We start from the raw sequence: 20,097 nt of genomic DNA, 5'->3' as shown, positions 1-20,097 counted from the left end.
ATAGTGACATCATGACCTTTGAAGAATATCACATAAGGACGCATTCACTATAACAACACTGATTTAAGAGCTAGCAGACTGAAACACTTGGCTTTGATGTCAAAACTCACTTCACTGCTGCTAGCAGCTCTAAAAATGAAACATAAGCCGGTAATAATCGTGCCATGGTTGTGATTCATGTGCATAAAGTGTGCATAAAGTGCTAATTTGATTCTATAACACTCACAAAAAAATTAAAAGGGGTTGACTTGAAAGCACAAGTTTTAAAAAGTGGTTGAGTGCCATGACTATTCCCCGAGATGGAGATTTTTAAAACACTTTAGGATATATAGTCATCTGACTTCTTGCCAAGGTTAGTTTAAAAGGATAGATACAACTCAGATGTGCGATGTAGCTACATCTGTATTCTTGTTTTACAAGAAGTTATCTGCTGGTGCTTGGGATGTTCTACCGATTATGCTAACTGGTTACTGTCGGCTGAACTCGCATCAGAAGCATGAAAAGAACACATAGCTGCTCTCACTCAAGCTGCTGCTGAAGCATCGACATTCCTGCCCTCATCTATGGCTATGAGCTGTGGTTAGTAACTGAAAAAATGTAACTGCAGATACAGCAGAAATGAGCTTCCTCCGAAGGGTGTCTGGACCCTCTCTTACAGACAGGATGAGGAGTTTGGGCTTTTGGGAGGGACTCAAGAGCAGAACTCCACATCAAACTGAACCAGTCGAGGTGGTTTGGGCATCTCAGTAGGATGTAAAATGAATGAGACGTTCCAGACATATTCTACCTGGAAGGAAGCAGGGAGCAGACCCAGGAAAGGCTGGAGATATTATATCCCTCAGTGCCTCACTGGTTAAGCTGGAGGAAGTGGCTGGGGAGAAGGAGGTCTCAGCTTCTTTGTTTAGATGGCTGCCCCACAACCCAGACCCAGACAAGCAGCAGAAAATGGATGGATGGATGGAGAGTTCATGTACTTTAGACAGTGGGGGCATTAAAATGATTTCCAAAAGAATGGCTGCTTAAACAAGTATTTAATACTGATGTAATTTATTTACTTGAAAAAGTTGTAAACTGTAAATATTGTTCTGATGAAGACACCAAGAAAGACCCGTCTGAGCAGCTTCAACTGGCTTTCATAAGCCAACAGTAGAGAATAAGTCAAGTCAATTTTATTCATAAAGGTCAGAATCAAAATTGTTTTGAATGGCTTTGAAATCTGTGCACCTGCCAAATTTCCACCTATAACATATTATATGGCCAACTTTGTGGATGCACCACCACCATGTTAATGCACATGGCTTTGGAATGAGACCGTTATTATATCAGTCATTAGTAAGAGTAACATTTGGGTGTTTGTGCACTTCACACACATGTGTGTCCCACTCCCACAGGAGAGCTACTGTACTCAGCGAAAATCTTCATGCTGGTATGATCGATACAGAATACAGAGCGGATCAAACGGGTCTGATCCCGTCTTGAGCCTAATCATGGTCCAGAAGGTCTACAAAGGGGGACACAGTGTCAGAATTAGACCAGCAGCGGAGGATGGTGGCCTTTTTTTGTCACGTGGTTTGATCATTACATATGGAAGTTGGACGCACTGCTGGAATGAAGCGAGTCAGTGTGATGTGCTCTGCTACAAATACATGCACTTTGATACATACCAACCACATAAACACTGTTGCACTCCTGTTCATGGCAGAGGTATTCCCTGATGGCGCTGGCCTCTTTCAGCAGGGTAATGGACACTGACACACTGCAAAATAGTTCAGGAATGGGTTGAGAAACATGACAAAGAGTAAAAGTTGTTGACTTAGACTCCAAATCCCCCAAATTTCAGCCCAATAAAACATCTATAGGATGTGCAGGAAAAACAAGTCTGATCCATGAAGCCCCACCTCGCTACCTAAAAGGACCTGATAAAGGATCTACTGCTAATGCATTGGTGGCTGATACAACACTTTGTTCAGAGGTCTGGAAGAGTCCCCCTGAACTATGTGGCTAGTAAGCCTACGGGGAGCAAAGCTGTTGTGGCAGCAGAAGATGGACCTATACAATATTAGTTTTAATGCTGTGTCTGACTGGTGTATAATGTGTTTTGTGATTTATTTAATTCTTTCTTTCTTTTTTAAGCAGGGGTGGCAGGCTACTTAGTTTTTACCTATCAACAGCTATAAATCAGTTAATGGTGTTGCACGGTTACAGTCCTATTTAGTGATTACTGTTTTTTTCTATGACACAAATTCACTAAAACAATGAACTAAAGATGTCTCGATATGCAGCTTCATGCTCAAAGTTTCATGAAGCATTTAGCATTACTGCTAGGCCACATATGAAGCAGGACACAGTGCCTTCATTAATTAATGCCTATGAAGTATGATTACAAAAAATAAATAAATATAATTACTGACCCTTTTTACATATTTTTACTCACAAAATATTATTTACATGGCTAGGTAGTCATCATGTAAATGGTGCCGATTTGCTTTTTCAAAACAAACATGGGATACTGCTGCACTTTATATGTTAGCTTTATTTTCTAACCCTACTTTGAATGCTAGGTGATACTGTAGGGTCAGGGTAAGAGAAAACAATACAGTGTCAGTTATGGAGATAATTTAGACAAACTACCGGAAGTTGGAAGCTAGTTATGTGTAACATTAACAGTTGCAGCCCTGCGACTATCTAGCTATCTTAAGCGCTTTAATCTTAAATTCTACTTGTTTTTAACTTAAATACTTCAGTGTTGGCTAAGGTGTACCATTTTTCTGGCTTTTGCAGACATTTAATGGTTAACAATGATTTAGTAGGTCGGTGGTTTTCACACTCCAGTAACGGGCATACTGTCATAGCTGACTTTTAGCATCCTTTTCCCTGACTTAAAGCCCAACTCTTAACATTTCCGTAGTCTCTTTAACATTAGGACAACGTACTTGTGTTTTGAGGACATCGTTCTGGCATCTTAATGACTGAAAACCTTCTCCGTCCACTTTTTTCATTCCTTTCCGAGCAAAAAACTACAGGCGACAGCCGGAAGTGACGATTCTCCTGAAACAAGACTTATTCTTTACAAGAAACAAGTACACAAAAAACAAGTTACTTTACTCATCAGGGCAAAAATGTACAACAAATTATAATTTAACTATAAACAAACTTATTAGCCAAATCGCTTCAGCTAACAAGAATATGAACAACTTACCACAGTTTCATGAAACGTTTTATATGCATCTATTGCATTGGACACCACTTTAAGTTTCCATGTCAAACAGCGTCTGTGTTTCATAAATAGATGGCTATTTTGGGTAGGTTTTTAACCTTAAAACTAAAAGTTATGTTAAAAATTACTTATTTTTAACTTGTGTTATTCAATTGGCCATAAGGGTCTCATGGCACAAGCTTTATTCAGAGCCTTTTGCAATTCACTGAAACATCATAACCCCTGACATTGTTACAATAAAAAGTCCAATAAAGCTTTTCCTGTTCCCATCAAAGGGTCCTGCAGCTGTAAGCCTTCTAAAGTTTCACCCTCCTTTTCAGCTAACAACACCCATCCCTCAGGAATACTGTGACAATGGAGCTGCAAAGACAAAGCGCTCGTCACCTGTGTAAAGTCTGTATGTGTCTGTCTGGAAAAGACATTGAAACAAACAGGTTGAAGGGCCAACCGGAGGCTCTTTCTCTCTCAAAATGCCTCCCAGACCTAGTGGTGTCTCTGACAGGCTCTCTCCTGGTGAGCTAGCCTCCATGATGAATGACCACCTTTCCACTCTTTATCGCCCCACTAAATCATGGGCTTACCATGTTTTTATGACCAATTTTTGCTGCTTTGTTTTACTTTCCTCTAGTTTTGAATGAAACTCCAAAGGCTGAGGGCTTATTATTGAATTGGTATTCATGTTGAGATTGGAGATCTAGCTTTATTAATCAAATTCACTGAGACAAATGTGTCAGACCTTGTTTGGACCCGAGTAATGCTCCACGGAGAGATGCTCTTATCTAAAGAGCATCTATTTGTAGAATATTTTATGTTTTTATTAAAGGTTTCCCTGCGTGGTGTTGTACAGCACTTCTTTATTTTATTTTTGCTGTAATTCTGGAAATGTATAAATTATTGAAATGAATTAGGTTCGAACTTGGAGTTGGTAGTAGCCCAGAGATGAGATGGGCCAGGGTCAGGACATAGAGCCTGAAAAAAGGCTGGACAATTGAGATTGCTCTGAGTTTATGCCTGTCCAAGTCCTTATAGGCTTGCTTCTGTCTTTAAATCTGTTTTCTGTTATGAAACCCCAAAACACATTGCAAGCTTTGATATATTTATTTAATTTTGCAAAACATAAAGCTGTATAAAAATCTAATGTTATTTTAGATTGTTGTGTCAATATAATAGAAATAGTAATCCTTAACAAGGTCTTAGCCTTCCTGTATCTACTTCATATTAAAGTTTTATAGTTAGAGCTTTCTGCAAGTTTTCTGCCAGGGTTTTCTGTAGTGTTTATATCAATAAGAGCTGAGACACCATAGAATAAATTTAGGTTGTCTTCTGTAACTGAAGCATCAAAACTGTGGTAATGATTGAAGTGTATAAATCGTCTTTCTTTTCTACTTTGTATAACTGGTCAAATAGTCTTATATTGTAATGCACCAGCTGATGTTACAGCTGGAATGTTAGTCGTGTGCATGATGACAAACATTTTGATCTTGTCCTTTTCCAAGCTTTGGTTCCTGCAAAGCAAAGCTCTGGCCAGATGTAGTGTACTCTGTCTCCCCCTAGTGGGCTTAGAAAAACCGTCTTTTCTTCTGAGTGACAAACTTTCCAATCTTAGGGGAATAACATGGCCTACACAGATAGGAGGAAGAAAATTAAAAAAATTTAATTTATTAAACATTTAATGACCAAGAGCTGATCAAAAGTATTTTGCACATATTTTGCACATAATTTTCACTATCCTGCTTATCAGTGATGGAAAGGGTAGACAATCAATATTCACAACTCATTTTTAACCCTTCTATGTTAGAAACCCACAAGCCATAGAAACCCATTCTGTAGTCCACTTATGGCTTTGGGGGTTTTATGATCAATCAATCACCTAAGCAAAGCTTGAGTGTGTGAGCCACTGCCAGGGGAGGTCTGACCCACGGCCTAGCATGACATTGAAGGAGGGAGTGCTACTCACCCAGGAAATCCCATTACACCAAAGTATGATGGATATCGGTACTGGGGAAGCTCATATGTGGTCTGACATATAATTTGTTATAATTTGTAAAAAATTGTGTGACGATGCTCACCTTTCTCCCTGTCTTTCACATTTTTAGAATTCTGTCCCTTAACACACCCTGACTTGAATACCTGAAGTCTAAAATCACACATCGTGGTATATGTGCTCTCTTTGTATCTCAGATCATACAGAGTTTAGACTGTGAATGTCTATCCTAAAGTCTTACACCACAGGTATACTTCCATCCTTTTGAATCTTACAACAAACAGAGCATCTCTGATTTTTAATCGGAGCTATATTTTCAGAAGCAACAAAAAGAGCCAAAATCAACATCAGTTTTTTTTTTCAAACAGGTCAGTTATCTTGCTTTTAAAAGTAGCAAGTATACATCAAGCATACATGAAGTAAACATCAAGCTACGGTTTGCTTTTTGCGTTTTGTTTTTTTTCCCTGAGCTGTAATGGCATTTTCTGAAGCAACCGCAGTAAATGAAGAGACAACCTCGGATTTTGCACTTTTGTACAGATAACCTGAGGATTTCAGCACTGATCAATAAGACCAAATATACAATAGTCTGCTTATGTGAAAAGGTGAACAAAAGAGGGATGTCTGTCTCTATCAAGCAAATAAAATACCTTCTATCAGTAGAAGGGAGACAAAAACAGCGATCCTCCGTAAATAAATGTCACTTGTGCCCCCTGCAATGTGGCACCGTCTTGTATTACTTACCTCAAAAATTAAAACAAAAGGTTAATCAGGCATGGCCCGTACTCTTCTCAACAGTCTCCCATTCTGTTTGTTTATGCTACATCACTCTTCAGTGGCATATTGATTGTCCAAGCTAAGAGAATACCTTTCCTAAAATCAATGAAAGACATCCCAGCATGTAGTCTTTGGATTTCTTTGTCTTTATTTGATCACATTTATCTTCCTAATAAAGCTAGATAAATAAATAATAAAAAGAAGAAAAAGAGCAAGACATTTATATTTTTAACATCTAACTAACACTGGTCTTATCTATTTGTGCTCGTCACAGTGAGCCAAGTTTGTCTCTGAACTTTCCCCTCGATATGCTTTGCAGATACAGATAAGAAAAAAAGCAAACGGACAACGACCCAATTTGAGTCAATGACAGGTTACTTGAGAGGACCGTCATGGTGCAAGCTTTTCAGCACACCACAAGAATGTTACAAGTGACATTTTAAAGAAGATTAATACCTGTAGAGTGGCTCAAGAGCACAAAGACAAAAGCTTTCAAACAATAGTGGGAATGAAAAGAATTGGAGCCACACACGGGAAACTTGTGAGGGATGAGAACTAAGCCGAATGCATGACCTGGAAGTTAAAATTGACACTGCTGGAGCTTTGCATATCTCAGAAACCCTTCACAGAGTCCAGAGACCATGAAGCTTACTGGGACTATCCTTAAACTGGAGTGCACTCATGGCAGCACAGAGACTAAACTGTTAAACAACATGATGCTGGTTCCTCTACGAGCAAATAAAACAGGTATGATGAGCTTTCACCTAAATTGCTCTTGATTACAAGTAACGATCTTCAGAGTGTTGTCCACTGTCACACCAAAAGATACTGAAACTGCATAACTGAATATTAAAAAGAGATCTGCTTTGAAAATGCATCACTTTGGGGATCTAGTTTTTGTTTTTGTTTTTTATTAATTAGTCCAGCTAACCTTATTTTAATACTTGAAATTACGTCCAAGTGTGAAATGCCACAGTTTCACAGGGTCCAAGGTCCAAGTCCATAGTCCATATCGGGCATTGTTGCATAAAAATGTTTATGTATAAGGCATAAATTATCAAAATAGTTGCAGATTACTTTTTCCATAGGTCTACATCAGTTTACATTCTGATCTATTGTCATTCTAATTAGGACTCTGTTGAGCTGAATCAGCCCCTTTCCTTGCCAATTTAAATGAAGAAGCTTCACTACTAGGCTGCTCTTTAAATCCAGATAACTGCGAGGCAAATGTATTCTAATCTCTTAATTCAATCTAGCTGATCTTTGGCCACAGAAAGCATTTCCTTGTTAAATTGAAAATCCCTAGCTGCTTCATCTGCCTAAACTAAGTGTGCAATTTACAGACATTATAGCTGGGGGCATGTAAAATATGTGCATTAGTGCAGGAATATTACACCAAGATGGCATATTTGATGGTCAGTGCTTTTAAAGCGAGACAGTCCTGCAACAAGAGGGGTAAGATGCAGTTTAGAGCAACACGGTGGGAGGCTGAGTGCCCAGTGTAAAATTAGCCAGAGGAGAGTAGTGGACTTTGGTTCTTAACTGGCTTCTAAACTGCTTTAATTAAATGGGGAATTACCTTTTACTCATGGGTACAGTGTTCCTTAGGGGTCCATGCCATTCATATACAGCTGATATCATTACCTATAACCCTGCTTTTATTATCCTCACACTGTTCCAGCTATGAAGCAGTGCGAAGATGATTCTGAGGGGTTCAAAATCAGCACCTTTCTGCAAATTCATCTCTGTGTACAAAGGTATTATTTTCACGGAGGTGAAATATGATTCATTACGTGTTTCTGTTAATGGGTTAGATGGAAGTGTAACATAATTAGAAAGCAGAGTACAGTTACAACTTAAATAGATGGTAATCAGAAGCTACAATCCTAAAATGAATCAAGGATGAGCTGATCGGAGTTGGTCAAAATATTCTACGTGACCTCATAAAATACTTTTTGGCAGAATTCAAGACTTGGTTAGCTAATTGTGACAAAAATATCACATACATGTCTAATATGAAAAGATAATGAAATGGTGATATTTGTAACATAAGATGATAGCCAGAAACGCACAACCACACTAATGCTTGTTTTCCAGACTGCTTCTTGTTTATTACACACTTACTCACCTTACACCAGCCAGTTGGATGGTGACTGTTTTATCACATGTAGCCTGCCCTCAGTCACAATTTGAGTTAAAACGCAAATGGAAACAGAAGCTCAGAGACAGGAAAAGCCTCTCCAACTTATAACACTGCTTCTCAAAAAATGCCTTAAAGGTACATTCTGCAATCCTGACTCTTGCACAATTTATCTCCAAGAGGTCAAAGGTAAGGTCTGGACAGACATGGAGGTGAAATGCAACATAACAGTGTGGTAGACACAAGGTGGTTTTCAGTGTAGTTTTCACTCTAATGTAATGGGGGGGAAGAAAGGTCAAGGCAAAATTGTGTTTTCTTTCTTTCCAAGTAAAACATCTCTATCGGTAACTCACTTGATCGGTGTTTAGTTTAGGTAACATCATTTTTTGAATGTAGCTTTCATTCACAGATTTACATGCAACAATAATGTAATGCAGTAATAAGTGGTTTAACATGCTTTAAGCTGGAACATTTAGATTCAGGTGAAAACATTTTAGTTGTAACCCACCACTGAAAACAAGATCATAAAAGATCCTCTGTATCACATCACAAGTTTGTTCCTATCAAAGTGGAGGTTCTTTGGAGTATGGCCATCTTTCTGTTTGTGTTGTTTAGAAGCAGCTCAGAGATATTTACTTATTCGTTTGTGACCAGCTAAAAAGGTTCATAGAGAATCCCACTTTCTTACAGTGGACGGCTAGTCAAACCTTTCCTCGCAGGCATATTATCTGAATATTTTCTGCTGTCCCATAGGTTCAGTAGTGTCAGCATCCTCCTCATCCCTGTCAGGGGCCGATGGCGCAAAGACGCAATGCTTCATATGTGCAGACAGAGCCACAGGTAAACATTACGGTGCACCCAGTTGCGATGGCTGCAAGGGCTTCTTCAGGAGGAGCATTCGCAACAACCACACTTACAGCTGTAGGTGAGTACTATCATAGGGCCAGCTGATTGCTGTACAAAGCATAACAATTTTTCTATACCTAAAACAAATCACCAAAATATTAAAATGAAGTCTTTGGTTCAATGGTTTAACATACTTTGAGCTATAACATTTATATTCAGAAAGTACATAACTAGCGAATTTAAAAAAAATGAATAATGGAGCCTTACTTGACCTCTGCTGCTCACTTTAAACCTGCAGATTAACCATTCAGTGCAACGTTAGCGGCGTAAATTCTCTGAAACAGTTCAAGACTGAACTGTTTGTGCTTGAGATGAAGTTCTTATGCAATACGACGCATTCGTTTCAGGTTCGATAGGCAATGCATTGTGGACAAAGACAAGAGGAACCAGTGCCGCTATTGCAGACTACGAAAGTGTTTCAAGGCCGGAATGAGAAAGGAAGGTTAGAGTTAAGATTTTCTTTTTTGTGTAATAAAACTTTCTTTTAGTCTTTAATTTGAAAAAAAAAATGCACTTAGCTATAACAACCTACCTAAAAAGGTTCAGCTGTACCTTATTGAGAATATCCAGGACCTCACATTTTGCTCTGTACTTTTACATTTAAACCTGTCTACTTCAGTGAAAAATAAAACAATCAATATCACTTCATCAAAAAAAGCGGAAAAAAAAATCTTTCTTGAGAAACAGTGAACGTGTCAGTGTCAATTTCCAGGTGTGTTTACGTGGACTGTGTCTATCGTTGGCTTTATCTTTTATCGACTCCTACTGAGAAGCAAGGAGAAAGCGATGCAATCAAAGGAGCCTCGTTTCACATGAATAATTAACACAGCTGAGCACGGCCAAATATTTGCTCTCCATTTTTCTGGACAGCAGTTGCTCCCAACCCTTTGAAGTCACGGCCAGCGGTGTGCTTTTAAACGTGTATTTCATTAATTTGCCTGATTTGCATAACATGTTCTAATAACACTTTCAAGTACAGCTGTTGTGGGAACGGATGAGTAAAAATATTGAACAAGTCTCCAGTATCGTGTTATTTTGTACTCGACCTCCAAGTAAGCCGTGTAACTGTTTACTCCAAAACTAAACTTAATTTATGTTCCACAGAAGGCTCATTTGTGACATTGTCATGCAGCACCATGTCAGTGAAGTACAGAGGGACCCTGCTGGTGCTGCTGCTGCTCCTCTTCCTCCTTTAGTTTGATTAATGTGCTCCAGATTGGTTGCTGAGAGGACACCTCTGATGACTGATTACTCTGACACTTGGTTGTGTTGTCTGACTTTGTAGAGCCATTTTAGAATTAGTCTGAGGCCATCCAGATTGCCGTGTTTCTAATGACACTTGCGGATGGGTCAACAACATGTGATGACATCTTCCCTTCAAAATATAATCTTAATCAGCGAGCGCCCAAGCCTCCACATCAACTGTTACTGTCAGTAGCAAATGTAAGAAGCTGTCAAAAACAAAATGTCACATTAAAGCACATCAAACCGAAGAAAGTCTACACGGCTGGATTAAAATATTAACGTCACCAGGTTTACATTTAGATGTACTACATACTTCTTATTGGTTCCCCATACTTCCTCTTCTGCAACTTTATACTTACCAGTGATAAACCTTGAGTAGGATGTTGCCAGCATTATATGAAACATAATTGTGCACCCATTCATATCACATTTCATCATCCTCTCAGTTATTTCATATTAAGGAATGTAACATTTACTCACTCGATACTCCTTTAAATCCTGGAATAGAGACACTTAAATATGCAAACAGAAGGAAACTTAAAGAGGCTCCCGGAGAATTTTATTTTTATCCAATTTGTGCCACATTTCCCGAGTATGCAGCATTTGGCGTGGCTAATATAGCCATAAACAGCAGCTTCAGTGTCACGGGGGATAGAGGGACTCTGTTGAGATGAAGAGTAGGGCATTTCTTTCGGGATGTATTTGCTGAGGAGGCGAGTAAAAAAAACAGTCAAGTGCAGGACTAATGTGCGGAGATGCCAAGAAGCTTGCCTGATGGTTCTTTCCTCTCTTTAATGTCCAGCTGTTCAGAATGAGAGAGACTGCATCAACAGTCAGAGAGCCAAGGAGCAGACAGTGGGCACTTTGTCCATCAGTGTGCTGCTGCAGGCAGAGACCACTGTTCAGCAGGTAACACACTACTGGTCTTAGATGTTATGTTCTTTGGCAGAAATTAATCCTTTTTTAATGTGTATACCACTTTTTTTAAATCATTTTAGAAATGATTTAAATAAAGCTAAGAGATGAAAAATTCTAAGGTTACATGATTTTAATGAATTCATTTTGGTTCGCAGTAAGCCAAAAAGTTAACTGAATTTAACAGAAAAGGAAAATAGTTTTGATCCTTAAGTATTAAAGATTAATCTGAAGTCAAATAAATGCAAGACCGCAAAAAGATGTTAGAGCACACAGCTACTGAACAAAGTGATTCTTCTTCACTGCCCTGCACTTATGAGCCGTCTTTTAACCTTACAGCAGTTACAGAAAGCATTTATTTGAAGGACCGTTTGGGTGCATCTCATGATTAGAGGGCAGCCACTAACACTTGAGCCACAGGCGGCCCACTCATGTGCATTTGCATGATATTTGAGCCGATGTGCTGTTTTTAAAACAGCAGTTATCTAAATTCATTTTTTAAAAGTCTGTTATAATTGTTACACTTTAAATGGAGACTAATATCCAAATTGGATGAAGTGTGCAAAAAAGGGTGTAGTCGATAACACTTCTTATACCTGTAATTTGTTAAGTGCTATGTAACAAACTGTGTTGACACAATGGCTAATATGAAGAAGTAATGTGATGTTACAAAGCATAAGAGTTGGTGTGCTTTAGCATTTGTTATCAGGCAGTCTTCAAGCAAGTTTTAAGTAGCACAATGTCACGTCAGACAGTGTCTCTTAGAGTGATTTCTCTTGTTGTACATGTAAGAAAATAGGACTTGGCATTGTCTGCTTTTACATAGTATAATAAGAAACTCAGTAGGACACCATGTAAGACTGCAAGTGTTTGTTATCAGGGTTTACTGCAGCATAGAGAGACGGTTGGTACACTAATTACAGCAATGCAGGAATTCTGAAATGGATTGTTATGTGGTCCAACTGATCCATTTAAAAAAAAAGAATGTTTGTGGTTTATCTCCTTAATCGCGCACATACACTAAGGTTTACATCCATGGTACCTGTTTACTGTGAATTCAGATTATACTTTGTTTCTTTCAGTTCCCAGCACTTCTCTCTCCTAGGAGCCATGACATCACCACCAAGAAGACAGCAGGTGTGGGAGAGGTGTTCGAGTCCATGAAGCAGCAACTCCTCCTGCTGGTGGAATGGGCTAAACACATCCCAGAGTTTTGTAGCCTTCCAATAGATGACAGGGTACAAAGAGGAATGAACCTTTTATACTAAACAGCTAAGATATATCTGTCCATGCCAAGTTTGACTCTTTATATTATGTGAAACCCGTGTATGTGTGCTTGCAGGTAACCCTTCTACGAACCCACTCTGCAGAACATCTTATCTTAGGGGTAGCAAGACGCTCACTGCCTTACAATAATGTCATTCTTCTTGGTAGGACAGATGTGTTCTCTGTAGTATTTTGTGCATTGTAGCCTGAACTTCACACTTAAACTTCTTGGACGTGAATGACTATCTTTTTCTTAATTGACTAGGTAATGACTTTGTGATTCCACCGAGAGGTGCAGAAGTAGAGATATCCAGAGTGGCATTCAGAATTCAAGAGGAGCTGGTCAAACCTCTCAGAGAGCTGGTCATCACAGACAAAGAGTTTGCTTGCCTCCGGACGATTGTCTTCTTTGCCCCAGGTTAGTTCAGTCAGCATGTGAGAAGGTGAATGAGGTTGAATCTGTTTGCCCTTTTCTATTGCACTGAAAAAAGGCTGATTTTTTTATGTTCTCTCTTGGTTTATTGTTCTTGCCAATTTCAGCTATAGTTTAGTCTGAGCGGTCTGAGTTCAGTACATTTCAGAGAGATTTTCTAATATCAGGATGTGGTGGCATTCTTGGCAGTCAGGCAGAGAGGCTGCCTGCTTAACTTCATTCCCCATTTACCTGTTGTGGTAGGGATAGACCGGAGGTCCAAACGGTCTGAACTGGCAAACATATTCAGTCATATTCTAGGTTTGATTTCAATTATCCACATATAGTTCATTCAGCCCTATTTTTTCATTTGCACTTGAAACACTCCCATCACGCCTTTCCCCTAATTATACAAAATTAGCCTTGTATAAGTAATCACACCTGTCAAATAGATAACATTCAACTGGAGAAAAAGTTTGTGAATTTGCTATATTTCTGGATAATTATTACCGTAAAACGTCAACCGACTCTCACACAAGTCCAACTAGCTTCAACTTCTATTGGGTTTCAGCACTTGAACACCATCCTGACGTTCGTTGTCTTTCTGCACCACCTACTGTGCGTGTAGATTCAGTCCACAGATAGATATCTTCTGTAAAATAGTGATTGCATAACTCAGAATTCATTGCTGCATTAATTAAGGAGAGCTGTGCTGGCCCAGACACTGAAAGGCAGGCCTAATCAACAATGTCTGTTTTTTCATGCTTCAAACAGAATAGTTCTTATTTAGACTAAAAAATCATATTTCACATAATCTATCTACAAAACATTGTTCTAACAGGATTCTGGTTTGTCTTCATGATGATCAGTTGGTCAGTTCTTATTCAGTGCATTTCATTCTGTGAGGATTGTTGATATTATTTTTATCATTGTCTTATTGTTTCTTTTCTTCTTTCATTTACATTTTAAACTTATGGTTACCCATGCTTAGATTAAATTTGACCAAAGTGCATTTATTTAAGTGGTTCCCTTATACAATATTATATTTACATAAGACTTTCTTACCTTATGTAATGCAGACTGTTCGGGACTGAAGAGTCCTCAGGTGGTTCGACATCTCCGTTTCCAGGCCCATCTTCTCTTAGAAGAAGCAACATGTGAGCAGCGAGGAAGGTTTGGGGAACTCCTGCTGATCCTGCCTCCCCTGCAGAGTGTGGCCTGGCAGATGGTTGAGACTCTTCACTTAGCACAGCTGCTTGGCGAGGCCAAAATGGACAGCCTGCTGCAGGAAATGTTACTAGGGGAGGGAACTGAAACGGGACAAGGAGTCTGTACAGGTACAACAATCTGCTGCTGTGTTTAGTTAAAGGAAATGTACAAGAAGTCTAAAGTGAGCTTCAACTGACATCAAACTTGAAGCTGAGTCATTTCCAATACGCAGCAGTATATATTTACACTAACTTTGCAATTTTGTATTTTCAGTGTTTATTTTCTGTCACTCTTACTGTGTGCTTCAGTTTGTCCTGTGCCTGCAGGAAATGACCCTACTCAAGACCAGCAGAATGACCTGAATGCTTCACCTGCAACCTTCCCATCTGTGATCTGTCATGCTTCAATGGGTGAGTATTGACTGATCAAACCATCACTGCTAATGTAACAGCTTATTTGAGAAACTTTGATTTGGAAGCTATAGCTTTTTAGTAACGACGTAGCAGATCTTCCTACTTTTAGCGGTTTTACGACATCAGAAAAAGAAGCGTATTTAAATCAGCATTTAATGGGTAACACCTGAAGCTGAAACGGAAAATAACTGATATGCACTGAATCCTCGTGTGCCATTAAATTTTTGTATCTCACACAGCTCCTACAAGTGGCTTCCTTGCTGCCCACATAGACTGGCACTGAGGTGTACAGACATGGAAAGTCTGCCAGCGTGCCCGCAACATACCGAAGGCACCTGTCCACACCAAGAAACCCCTTGAAAAACAACTTAACTGAAGAAACCGGGAAATTTTACAAGTTCGAACCAGCAAACATACTAATACTCACACTCAGCTGCATACATACATAAGCTACACACATGCAATTATGAATGACTACTGAGAAAATAATGTTATTGTTATCTGAGAAACAACAAAAAATATAAAGTTTATATTTTATACAGGAACTCATGAAAAATTGGAATAATGACATGCAACACTTTGTAATGATGAGTGCAAAAGAAAGCTAAGGCACACACTACAGTAAGTATGGTTAACTAATTGCTAACAAATTATAGCATAATACGTAGAAAGCTGAAATGCAAAATCCATCATCTGTCAGCAGAGGGCACAAAAAGCCAGTGCTTGAACATATTAGTTGGAGCTGTGGGGCTATTGTTTTATCCCAAATGAAAGCCTTGACTAATGGTGTCAACAATTTGCAGCGGAAATAATTAAAGGAGTGTAATCCCCACTGTCAAATCACTGCAAGGAGCGCAAACGTAACAGAATATTGCCTAAAGGAAAAAAAAAGAATATTTTAAATAAAAACAGTTATCACCATCAACCAGATACCTGTTGTACCTGTTCCTGAAAGAATTCACTTAGATGAGCAGTGAAGGTTGTTATTAGAAAGGTTTGATGTGATGAGTAATGAGGGCTCAACAGCACTGAAGCTTAGAGGCTCAGCAGTAAAACTCAGTGGCAAAATTATGGTCTGCAACCCGTTTCTTCTTTCTTGCTACCCTCATTGTTTTGTTACCTTCATCCCCACAAAGAAATCCATCCTCTCCTCTACCATGGAGGCATGGACAGCAATACTCACAGCAGTATGTATAATCTAAACATAGTATTGACTGTTAGGTCCATTGTCCTGAATATCTACCACATGTGCTTTCCTATAAAACTAAATACTTAGATGTTGTCTTTTAAGACAACATCAGGTCGGTGACATATTAGCCTATTCTTAACTAAGAATCATCAGTTTTGGAAGAAGTATATAAAACAATATGTAACTTTAATGTGGTTTGGTGTAATTCGAGAAAAAGAATTGCTTCTTCAGCAAAGACCCTGGAAATTTTCTGGAAGTTTCTATTTCCTTTACAGCAAATGCAGAACAGTGTTTGGCACAGAAAGTATGCCCCAACCACATGTTTGACGCAGAAGAAAAAGAATAAATACACTAAAAGAACTGTAAATTTACGATTTTAAAAAAAGTCCTTTTTCTAACTTTTCTAACTTAAATAAATACATTTTCCTGCTTGTTTATTTTAATGGTAGAGCACAGAAAATTAAAGGAAAGTTAAAGAAAGGGTTTTTTTGTGAAAAAAAAAACAAAAACGTTCTGTCTAAAGAAAGACCTTTTTTGATGGCTGAATCAATAGATAGTGTAGTTGACTCTTTCTCTATTGCCCTGAAAAAAACAACAAACAAAATGATTGTCCAGCAACTTTCCACAAACTTTTCCTGAAGTTAAAAAAAAGAATAAATGTAAACAACATGAAGTGATTACAAAATCTGAGGTTTCAAATTTATCTGTGTTGACCTACATTCACCAATCAGCACGTGTGGGAGAATTGAGAAACAGTTTTATCATGTATGGGAGGATATTTGGAAACAAAAAGACGAGTGGAAAAATCTTCAAATGGGCATTTTTTCTGAAAAGCTTTCTGTGCAGCAACACAACTCTTAAGTCAGACTCAGGTACTTTTAATAATATACGGTGCCAGCAGGACTGCTTCACTGAATATAGGCTAAATAAACTTGAGTTTCCCAAACAGACTCTGTCACAGCGTTCATCTTTGAAGGGTTCAGGTTAGGGACTGTAATTACGCAATCATATCTATTTGAACTGACAAATAATTAGAACCTGATTGTTCATTTTTCACATACTCGCCCAGCACTGACTCTCACAGCCAATCAAACAGTTAATTAGGCTTTTAAACGGGAACACAAGATAGCTGCCAAATTGGGGTCCTTGTCATACTCGGGTTTCATTGTCACTGTAAAAAGGTAAGCAGTGACACTGCTGTGATGTCTTTTTACTTCCCAAGGGCCTGCTGTGAGGCAGTCTATTGATCTGTCAAGCTCAGCAGAGAGCGAAGTGATGCTGAAGTGTTAAAAGCTGAATACTTGCTCTCAGTTGTCAGTGTCATCCCTTATATTCACAGTGGAGGGAGTCCAGAGGCAGGGCTTTTTTTTGTCTCTGCTAAATGTTCTTTTAAAAACAATATTTAACCTCTTTAGTTTCTACATCAAAGATCAGCTGTCTGCTTTTCATGTAGGAGAGTCACAAATTTGTTGGAGCTTCTTGGATTTCTGCTGTACAAATATTGTCCTGTGTTGAATCGCCCTCTTAAAGGGCATAAAGGGCTTGATTATGACACAGTAATATTTGGTTGTGCCAGGAATTCAGAAAAAAGAAGGGAAACGATAATATCAGCAAACCAAGACATGTTAACGATCATACCTTCAGCCATTCAAGTTCTAAAGTTTTTATTGAAACCACACGAATTTCCAAAATTTGATGACCTGTACCATTTGGAACAAAAGAATAGTACACAGAGTTAAGTAAGTTAAAGTAAGTTAAACTCGGATTTGTGAAAAGAATAAAAGAAAGACTGAGAAACTCTTGTGGTAAACCCCATAGTTTAAAGACAAACACATGATTACAGATTGTTAGTATTCTAAAAAAGTTTCAAACTCCACAGATTGATGCTAAATCTCCACCTCATGGTTGACATCCTTCGAGAAAAACAGTACTAAAGTAGCATTGATTTTCTGGAGGAACTCTGCATAATGTCCGAGTGGTATGTGCAAAAGAAGAAACCATTAAAATTTGATGTGGATACTATGCATCTTTTTAAAAATAAAAAATAAAAAACATCTGAAAATATGGCATTCATCTTATTTTAAGATATACTCATTTCTGTATTACAAGAGTTATATTTTGCTTAGTCAATGACAAGAACAGCTCATGGTGGAAAAAAAAAAAGCTGCAACTGAAAGGCTTTGTTTTACTCAATCTTGTAAAGTTGCTAAATGTTGGTCTACGTAACAGTTTTGGGTTCTATAGCCAAGAGACCAAGAAAACATAAAAGAGACGAAACAGAAATAGTGGATCAGCCACTGTATTACTTAAAACACTAAGTACATACTTATCAATTGCAGGTAGCAACACTTTTTTGATAAAGCTTATAGTTAAGACTAGATCAGTTGACCCTGAACAAACCCTTAATATTGCTGCACTAGTCTCTAAGTGCTGCAAGATTTCATGTAATATACTGTGATGCACTGCGCACTTCTCCTCCACTCACCTCCTTTCACTCCCTACATGTTTACATAGCTCTGCAGAATGTTGACTGTCTGTGCTCTTTCTTTCCTTGTGTCTTTCTTCTTTTCTCTTTTCCCCACACCCCTCAGCTGGTCATGGCAGATGGTTGCCTTGCCCTGATCCAGGTCCTACTGGAGTGTTTCCTTCTGTTAAAAGGAAGTTTTTCCTTCCCATCGTAGTAAAGTGCTTGCTCATAATTTAATTGTTGGGATTTTCTCCCAAACACTGTAAAGTACGTCCATTACACTAAGGTGACTTGGTTTGATCTGTTGACCAGTGAGTTTCAGACCTGCTGCCGCTTATACCCTGAAGATCGCTTGTGTGATTTTCCATTTAGCTCCCATACTCTCCATCTTACTAACTTCAAACAACTAAAAAAAAATCACCTTAACTTAAATAAAACCTACACTATCGTTGCCTTACATTTCTATTTCTGTCTTGTACTGAAGTGTGCCTTTGCCACTATTTCTAGTCATTTGCCATTATTATATACTACCATCATGGATAACAGATAGTCCTTTTTGCTACCAATAGTATTGCTTTTGCATCACAGGTGGGAGAATTTCTACGTATACATCCAAAAATAAACACGTCTGTTTCCCATTAAGGCAAAGCTGCATGTGTCTTTCTATCCAGACCAGTGGGTCCACCGCCCAGATGTTTTTTCTGCCCCCCTCAGGTAGGATGAACAGACAGCAGACTTCTTTGTATTATGTGTTTGAAGCTGTTCAACCTAAATATAGCTGTACAGACAGCTGCTCTTGCTTTAATTTCAATCAGGGATCCTGAAGGAACAGGTAGAACTGAATGTTCACTTAAATTATTCTGTTGTTAAAAAAACAACAACAACCAAACAAAAAAACAAAACACTCTTGCTTTGAAGTAAAAGTGATTCCTGCTGCGTCCTTCTTGAAGGGAAAATGTTGTATTTTTTTTTCATTTGTTTTGTTTTTTAACCCTTCTTTCTTGAAATTAAATCCAAACAGAACAAAGGTTCATCCATCCCTGGAATGTAGCACTTATTGTTTTCAGGCTTGTATAGATAACCGAGGAAGAAAAAAAAAGGATCTGGTCTGTTTTTAATACTCTTACAAAGTTATATAACTGTACTCTACTGCCCAGTAAACTTTAGATTATTTAACTAACGGAGACAGACAAAAATTGCAGTGTCACCATAAATCCAGAGTTTAATAGTGTGCCAGTCTTTGATCAGTTGTTTAAGTACAACTATAAATAGAATGGATTCTTCCTAATGCTGCACAAGGTCTCTGCTTAGTGTATTTTGGAAAAGAAAAATGTCCTCAAATCCACCTTATCGATATCCTTTTGAGTCACGGCTCTGTGTTGAATGTATAATTTTCACAAGGTTCTTAAAAATGACGAAGAAGGCTTACTGGTCCAAAATTCACAATAATAGAAAGGAAGGAAACATGACTGCTGACACCACAGTACAATGGATTTAAAGATTGCCCAAAAAACGTGTTTGTTCTGTAGAAGTTATGGAACACAGGCCACGGCATGCTTTCTCTGAAAGATTGATGATTTATGTAGTTTTGATAACCCGAGAAAAGGTCACTTTAAATAACCACTCACAGCAAAGGCCCAGATCCACAGTCTTCTAGATTTCCCCTCCAGGCTAAAAACTTGAAAACAGCCACACAGATGGAAGTCTCATAGTCCTGAGCAACTGAGAAAATCATTCATCTACACAAAGGCGTTATACAAAAACTCAGTGTGTCTGCTGTTTATTAGACAATATAGATCATCAGAGGCCAATGCACAAAAAGACAAACCAATAACATTGGCCTTTCCCACTTACAAGATTGTTATAGCACTTTTATCTAGTTTTCTCATGTGAAACAGTGCGTGTAAAACACCCTTTTATACCGATTGTAAAATACTTGCTTTGAAATAGGTGCTAT

The 20,097-nt window shown here is 38.4% G+C and overlaps 1 protein-coding gene and 1 long non-coding RNA gene across 3 annotated transcripts; one reads left to right on the top strand and one right to left on the bottom strand.

The window, feature by feature from the left end:
- Positions 1–1,078: 1,078 nt before the first annotated feature.
- On the bottom strand, positions 1,079–3,066 carry LOC101475902 (uncharacterized). Its single transcript, XR_190993.2, has 3 exons — positions 2,934–3,066; positions 1,665–1,756; positions 1,079–1,501 (listed from the first exon to the last, which is right to left on the bottom strand). It is a non-coding gene; the product is annotated as an uncharacterized LOC101475902 (long non-coding RNA).
- A 3,265-nt stretch (positions 3,067–6,331) lies between these two features.
- hnf4b (hepatic nuclear factor 4, beta) lies at positions 6,332–15,414 on the top strand. 2 transcript variants are annotated; one of them, XM_004543113.6, is made up of 10 exons: positions 6,332–6,725; positions 8,872–9,043; positions 9,372–9,466; positions 11,072–11,178; positions 12,267–12,422; positions 12,527–12,614; positions 12,716–12,868; positions 13,942–14,199; positions 14,398–14,481; positions 14,724–15,414. In XM_004543113.6, exons 1-10 carry the CDS (start codon positions 6,620–6,622, stop codon positions 14,765–14,767), a joined length of 1,263 nt encoding a protein of 420 aa, XP_004543170.2. In that variant the 5' UTR covers positions 6,332–6,619; the 3' UTR covers positions 14,768–15,414. The 2 variants fall into 2 exon arrangements, with proteins under 2 accessions (XP_004543170.2, XP_004543169.2); XM_004543112.6 differs by having other exon boundaries at positions 14,380–14,481.
- The last annotated feature ends 4,683 nt before the right edge of the window (positions 15,415–20,097 follow it).

The sequence above is a fragment of the Maylandia zebra genome, linkage group LG1, assembly GCF_041146795.1.
Source record: "Maylandia zebra isolate NMK-2024a linkage group LG1, Mzebra_GT3a, whole genome shotgun sequence".
Classification (NCBI taxonomy): Eukaryota; Metazoa; Chordata; class Actinopteri; order Cichliformes; family Cichlidae; genus Maylandia; species Maylandia zebra.
Note: the sequence above shows the minus strand (reverse complement) of the source record. Positions and strands in the feature narration are given on the sequence as shown.